Raw genomic sequence first — 8,094 nt, 5'->3', positions numbered from 1 at the left:
GAGGATTCACCAGGAACAGCGTGGGGAGCAGAACAGGCAGATCAAGGAGGTACACTGCTGAGGGGAGCAGCGGGCGGGTCAGGAGAGGTCTGCCACGCCATGTGGATCTCCTCCGGGGCAAGCGGGGATTGAACTCATGCGAAAGTGGCTTAAGCCTCTCAGTGCAGTGTCTTAACCCGCTGTGCCACCAGGGAGGGCCGAGGGTCAATGTGTTTTGAATATGATCAGCAACTATCCCAGCATTTGGATACATGGCTAATTATGAAAAATTTGGAACAGTAAAATGACTTATTATTATTTAAATAATACATTACCTCAGAATCAAAATCCATTAATAAAACAATTTTATCCTTGATAGAACTGAAAAGATTATGCTTGTGGATCAACTGGAAAACATCCTTATGTCTTAATGTTAAATATATTTCCAGAGCATTGCCATAGTTTTTATCATAGGTATATCTGGTAATACAAAAAAAATTACATTGATGTTTATCAACACTTCTGATTAAACACACACAGAAATCATGTTTGACAATATTTAAAAGCTGAAAGCCTTCTTTAACCTTACTTGAAAACTACTCCTTGAAACTTAACTATATGTGGCCAATAAAAATGTCTTTCTCAGAACCTTGTTTCTCATCTCATCAAAACTTAGAATACTCAAGTAATAAAAATATTCTCTACTGGGAGCTTAGCCTCAAAGATTGTTGTATAGAAATCTGTGTAAGTTTGTCTTGTAGATGTCCATATGCCAGTCCGGGGAGAATATTTGACTGCAGAAATGCATATAACAGTAAAAGAAACTTTGATACAGAAAAGAACTCTTATACAACTAATAAAAAGTTATTTAAAATTCCTAGAGTTCAACTGAGAAATAAAAACTTATTCATAAAGGGGCTATATCACGTTAATTCCTTACTTAAGTCAGTTCCTAAAAGTCAACAGAACTGAAATTGTACAGTTAATCCATTTCTAGTACTGTAGAATGTTAGTATTATTAGCAAACTTTTAGTATTATCAAATCCAAGGAACATCTAGGAAAATGTTTCTAAAAGAAAATGATAGCATTCCAACTTAGACCGCCAGAAACGGGACTTCCTCTGTGGAAGTCTGAAAGTCCTGAATTCTAAGTCATTTTCAGATACTTTTCTTGGTCTCGGGCAAAAAATGGGGAGGCGATAGTCCAGGTGGTGGGAATCCCAGGTGGCTAAGGTTGAAGGGAGTAACTGTTTCTATATTTCTGGTACAAGCATGAAACCTGGGTCACCGAAAGTTTCTAACAAATATGAAAAATATTTAACTAAGCTTTCATTTTTTGAGCCTCGACAGCTCACAACATCAGCACTGTGCATAGACCTTGGCTATGACATCTCACTTAAGATTTAAAATCACCCCATAAGGAATTGTTATCTGCGATCTGATTGATAAGAAGTCTAAGGCTTGAGAGATTAACTTGGACATGGAGATCCAAGTATAAGAGAACCCAGGGCCTCACTCACTGGGAACTGAGTAGCTAGAGAGGTTCCACAATCCAGCAGCACCCTTTCTGCCCTTAACCCTTGCTTCTGTCAAGTTCTGATAACTAGGCTTCCTCTCCTCTGGGTAACATGATATACCAATGCACAATATCATACACTTTTCCTTACTTTCTAGTTGTTCACTGGAAGTTTCAGAACACATTTAATATTAGTGAATATAGGAAAGTGGTATAAAAAACTGCTACCCTCTGCATCCTCCCCACTCGGAATTTGTTGAGCCTAAAGTATAAAAATGTTTTTCATGTACATTAATTTGGGGAAAAAAGCATTAAAGCATACTCACAATTCCGCCAAGGTTTTTAGTAAGGTCCTATTCTGACTATCTTTTTTCAGGTGATCACGAACTGCCTGAACAATTACTGAATTGTTGTACAGATCTCCAGGCCATTCTCGAATGAGTGTGGCAAAGCCCTAACCAAAGGGGGAAAAAAAAAAAACAACAGAACATTTTGTAAGTTGGTTGAAATCTAGAGAGTTTAAACAATGCTTATAAGTATTCTTATAAACAGATGTTAAAATAATTATAAGATTAAAACTAGCCCATTACATCTTAAAACAACAAATGTTGGTGAGGATGTGGAGAAAAAGGAACTCTCTGGTGGGAAAAGGAACTGCTGGTGGGAATGCAAACTAGTACAACCACTATGGAAAACTCGAGGTTTCTCAAATTGCTAAAAATGGAACTTCCATGTGACCCAGCAATTCCACCCCTAGGTATCTACCCAAAAGACACAAAATCACTGATTCAAAAAGACACCTGTACCTCCATGTTTATTGCTGTGTTATTTACCATAGGAAAGACATGGAATCGACCCAAGTGCCCAAAAGTAGATGACCGGATTGAAAAGATGTGGTACATATACACAATGGGATATTACTCAGCAGTCAAAAAAGATAAACACATGCCTTTTGCAGCAATGTGGATAGAGCTGGAAGGGTTCATGCTCAGTGAAACAAGTCAGAAAGAAAAAGAAAAATACTGGATGGTTTCACTCATAGCATACTGAATTGTTCACTCATGGAACAATTCAGTAATTGTTCAGTATAAAGGACTGGGGGGTGGGGGTGGGGGGTGGAAGGGCGGCGGCAAATAATAATAATGAACAACTATATACCAGAGACATTTTACAGGGGTGTAGTGGGGAATGGGATCAAAAATGGGGGTGGGGGGAGGAAGTACACAGGACTATGGTGATGACACACTGTTGATTTGGTGATGGGAAGCCCTAGGTATTACAACTGAGATGGAGAAAAGGCACAAAATGATGTAAAAATAAATTATTATATTATTAAAAAAAAAAACTAGCCCATCAACCTTTCATCAATTTTCAACTACGGTTTTGGACATAGTGAGGGGAGGCTGAGAATGACTGTACACTGATCTTCAGTTAACATTTCTGGAAGTAGATAGTGCTGTGGACTTCTGTTCTTAATTTATGAAATGAGTAAGAAAGGCCTCTGGTTCCATAAAGTACAGCTATGTAGACAGTGTTTAGGTTTGATATGCTCTTTCTTCATTCTGGACTTACTATAACACTTGGATGATGTCTTTCACATCTTAGCTAATGTTCAAGTCAGCTCTTTCCCTGCCATTTTGTATGTACCAGGTCTGGGGAGCCTTGGGCATCAGCCATGCAGCTGGCACAGTCCATGCAGTTGCTGGCATCCACCTTCAACAAGTTGCCATTTTTGCCTCTAAACCTAGTTTTGTTTGACAATTTGGTTCAGGTCTTATCCTCTAGATCTTATCCTGGCTATCTCTGGACCTCAAGTTTATGTTCTGATAGGTAGCCCAGTTCCTCAGGTATCCTGTTTCCTTGCTATGTCTAATTCTTGGCAAGAGTCCTTGGCAGGCTCTGCCCTCCTGATTTCCAGCTTTAGCCCTCAGGTTTTATAACTCAAGTTTTGGAATTGTTTACTTACTGATCCTTACAACACTTAGGAAAAAAATTAGATGTATTCAGAAGATAGCAAATGGAAGAAAAAATGTTTCAATCACTAAAAGAGATCCTATCACTAATACTGGTAACTAATGTTTTCAATTCCCAGGAAGGATGATTATAGAGACCAGAATTACGGGGGATACTTTTTCTACTCACACTGTAAACTTCCCACAGACGAGCATGTTTAACAGCCTGACTTTAGAGACTTGGGAAGGGGATTCATAAAGTAATGTTTTATAAAACTACTGAGTCATTAAATTGGTCTCCACTAAACGATGGTATGAATCAAATTTCTGCTTTCCCAGGATTAAGAACTTTATATGATAAGAAAATATGAAAAGCTTTCTACCCAAATACTGGCAGCTGTCGGTAGCCCTGAAACCAAAAATAATGTTGTTCAGGGAAAGAAAAACAGCTTGCTTCATTTTCTGTTCTCCTTATTTCATACAACAGTCTTGCAGTACTGCCAACCTCTAACCCACAAGAAGACAGAATGATAGGTTATATCGTTATGATACAGGGATGATGATTCCAACACAAACAGAAATAAACATTCATTATATTTCATTCATTAGGCTTTGCTGGCCTAATTGGTTTTATGCACCTTTGAATAAATATGCTAAGAAATACTAATGAACTAACTCTGTGGCCAGTAGTATTAGTTAGAGGACACAGTTATCAGGGAACTTCATGACCAAGTAAGCAAAGTTAGAGGTCACCACAGTGTTCCCTATAGCAAATAAAAGCTTAAAAGTATTCATGAACTGAAATGAAACATAAATCATCCTACATTTAACATGTTTATACATTTGTCATCAATAATATAATGAAATAAAGCTTAGCCATATAAACCATTCTCCTAGGTTGTAAATTAACAGACAAAGCTCAATACATTTTAGGAGAAACCTCATTTAATTAAGTCATGAAGCAGCATTATCTCTAAGAAAAGACTGTTCCTTCACATCTTTTTAGACAGAAAAATTTCAAGACATCAACAGTCTAGAGAAGAACAACAATTTATTTTTAATCTGAACTTTATGTTTACCAGAACAAATAAGTGATCAAAAGTGTTGCTACAGAATAATGCCAAATGATCAACTATGCAACAATTTAATTCAAAATTAAACACTACAATGAGAATAATGGAAGCTAAAAAATAAATTATTTAGCACAATGTATGACAATACAAATAAATTATTTATAATCTTAATAATACTGACCAAGGAGACAACTTAAAACATTGATGATATTGGATTTAAAATAGTTTCTCGAAAATGTAAGGGTTTAATTATATAAAAGAATAATAGCGGTGTCATACAAACACTTCTTTTTATGGTCAAATTAAATTATTTTTAAAAAAGGACAAATATGATAAGCTTTAGTATTTATATAAGTATCATTCATACTCTTTCCTGTCATTTTCATAGAACATTCATATTTCTCTTTCTTTTGGACACAAAGACAATAGTATTTATGACAGTCACCAAACATACTCAGAACATATGAGAAGGAAATAAAATTCATCCGAAGCCTTTATTTGCTGAAAAAAAGCTTTTCCAAAAATTCAGGCTAACTATGAACTCTCTTTGTTCTTTTATAGGACATACACTTCTCTGATTTACTAATTTTCTAATTGCTAAAAGCTTATTAATAGGGTTTTCCCAGTCTACAAACACATAAGAATGATGTCTTCATTTGTCTTGGATCCAGCTGGTCATTCAGTCTAGTTCTAGAAGATGACTGGTTCCAAATAAAGATTTGTTGGATAGAAACCATATCGCATGCCAGCTGCTATTATACAGCATAAATCACAGAAGTGATTATTATAAAATCTTCAGTACTGAGCTAGAAAGGAAAAGATCCATGTTCTCAGAGAAGACCAGATTACATAACATGCTAATAAAGAAGACAAAGAAAGCTGCCTCCTTCATCAGCATGAGTAATCAATAAATTAAAAATATTTGTTCAAGTTTAATTCATGCTTAGCACTTAATCCCTTCGTATTATAAGAACACAGCCTTATGAAAGTAAAGGTAGCCACACAAACATGAGGATGCTTGGACCCAGTAAGACCTGGAGAGCACACAGTGACCACTCAGGTGATCAGGGAAAGGAATCACGGCCTTAAAGTTCCCTTTAGGTCTTAAGCCCTAAAATCACCTAAGTTAAAACTTATTGTTTGCCATAATCGCCCTCCTTAAATAGAGTTATTGGTTAAAAAAGTATTTTCAAAAGGTGTTTAATGCTCAACAGGCCCTCAAAACACAAGCATTCATTCTCACCTTCACCCCTACTCTGACTGCCTCTTTCTCTCTATACATTAACTTTTTTGCAAGCCATGTTACATTCGAGAAAAGGAAAGTTTCGAGTTTTTCTTATTTTTAAATTAAACATTAGTATAGAAGGAGGCAATGGCAACCTACAGCATGCTGTGAGGCACCAGAAGGGGCTTAGGCCCTTGACTATTACAAGATGATCAAGTCGGGGTCACTTTTACATGACAGCAAAGGATGGGCGAAAGCCACAGAAGCACAGCCAAGGGTCTGACAACTCTGTCTCCTGATTTATGGCTCCTTCTTGCACTAGTCACGGCTCTGTCTATAGCCTGCCCACCAGAAATCTCATCTGTCTCTCTGGACAGATGGGGAAGGGGAAGTAGGCGGATCAGGAAAAGTTGGCTGAATCCAGTCATCATACTTTGTTGATCTTTTTCTTGGAGCACCCAGCATGTTGTATAATGGTATACTTCTTTGTTTCAAGGCTTCTCGACCTCAGCACTGCTGACATTTGAGGTCATAGCACTCTGCTGCAGGAAGCTGTCCTGTGTGTTTCAGGATGTTTAATAGCATTCTGCTGGTCCCCACATGCTAAATGGGAGTAGCACCAACCAACCAAAATTGACAACCCAAACCAATATATGTCCCTGTGGGAGAAGGGGTATAAAACAGCCCTGCAAGACTATGAGGGTTACATACTTGACTATGGCTCTGTGACTTGGACAAAAAGCTGATGTGTATGTCCAGTGCCTGGCACACTTCTGGAATACCGTAGGCACTACACAGATACTTCCTGAATAGGAACGTGTCAAATAAAAAGATTTTAAAAATTATAATCCATTTTGGGAGCATGAAATCCTAAAACGCCTGCTTATTAACTATATGGTAGTGGGCAAGATACTTAATTCATTAATCTTTAGTTTCCACATCTATAAAACTGGGTCTTACTATTTATAGTGCTGTAAGAATATAACTTTGCACACGCATGTAAAAGAGCACACCATAAAGTAGATAAGCAATTTAAATATTGCCTGTCTCCTTAACCAACTAACAAACAGACTATTTCCAATCCCCTTCACCATCCCTGAGCCCTTGTCTTTAAATCCTCCTTTGGCAAACTTAGTTCTCAGTCTCACTAGTTAAAAGTTATTCTTTTAGGTGCAGGAAAAGCATCAATAGCAGCTGTTGTTTGTAAAATCCTCCAATTGAGCACTTTGTCCTTTTTACCCTTAGTTCTATTAAGGACTAATAGAAGAATTCTTTAAAATGTACATAAAGATTGTTACCATTAATATAAACATTAGCTGGCAGCAGTTTAACCTCGTCAGTTTCATCTATCACACACAAGTTGAAAATCTGTTTCTCTTAAGCCAATTGCTTCCTTATATTATTTTTCTTTGATTTCTTAACATTTTCCACTGAGAATGAGTAAATGTGACCATGTCAGAGTGTGATACCTCATAATCACTTTCCAAAAATTCATGTAAGATCATTTCATAGATGAGTGGTTTCAGAACTGGATCCCCTCTTGGCAAATAAGGACTAATAGCCTAGAGAAAGAAAAAACAATTCTTTAAAAAAATGGCAAAACAAAATTCTTCTTTGATTATGCAAAATCCACAAACATATCCTTTCCCTTGTAAAATTTAAGGCAACAAAGTAATTTAGAAAATAATTATTATATGATTTCACAAAATATTTTCTTACAACATAGTATAATATTACGTAAGATAGTATTTTCAAAATAGTCAAATATTTTAAAATAAACGAGGTGTATATACAATAATGAATGAACAAAAAATGTCCCAGATTACTCTTGATCTCTCCATCCTTCTTAATGAGTTAACCAAAATCTAAAATAATAAGAGGGAGATGCCAGAGATGATGGAGAAGAGAACTTCTTAAGTAATCAGAGAGTTAGGTCATCTATTCAACTTTCTTTTGTTCAAATGTTTAAAAACTCACAATCATCCTTGGAAATTAGGGAAAAATAAATCTTGTGTTCTTTAGCTATTTAGGTGCCGAGTACTGAATTTCTAAACACTGTTAGGTGACTCTGCAGACCACGCAACAATCAACACTTTGTACTGGGGACACAGAGACAGAGTCAAAGTCCCAAGAAGTGCACAGCCCCAGAAGGAAGGGATGTAGGTGTTTAAACAATGAACCGTGACAGAAGAGAAGGATTAGCTAGGGGCTGCGACTAATCTTGCTCAGTGAAGCAGAGATCACAGATGTCCAGGGTCTACCAGGCATAGAAAGAAGGGGAAGGGTACCAGACAAGGGGACCAGCAGGAGCCAAGGATGCACACTCTATATTCAGAGAGGTCAGAGCAG

The 8,094-nt window shown here is 36.9% G+C and overlaps 1 protein-coding gene across 1 annotated transcript in view; it reads right to left on the bottom strand.

Annotated features, from left to right (window-relative positions):
• Positions 1–8,094, bottom strand: part of VPS41 (vacuolar protein sorting 41 homolog (S. cerevisiae)) — a 186,294-nt gene that overhangs the window by 37,431 nt on the left and 140,769 nt on the right. The window contains exons 17-19 of the mRNA XM_012720747.1: positions 7,215–7,307; positions 1,822–1,949; positions 315–459 (exon numbers count right to left, since the gene is read on the bottom strand). Coding sequence (XP_012576201.1) covers positions 315–459; positions 1,822–1,949; positions 7,215–7,307 — 366 coding nt within the window. The remainder of the gene's footprint in view (positions 1–314; positions 460–1,821; positions 1,950–7,214; positions 7,308–8,094) is intronic.

The sequence above is a fragment of the Condylura cristata genome, unplaced genomic scaffold, assembly GCF_000260355.1.
Source record: "Condylura cristata isolate star-nosed mole 26May11 unplaced genomic scaffold, ConCri1.0 scaffold00005, whole genome shotgun sequence".
In the NCBI taxonomy this organism is placed as follows: domain Eukaryota; kingdom Metazoa; phylum Chordata; class Mammalia; order Eulipotyphla; family Talpidae; genus Condylura; species Condylura cristata.
The sequence above is the reverse complement of the archived record's forward strand: the minus strand, read 5'-3'. Positions and strand labels throughout refer to the sequence as shown.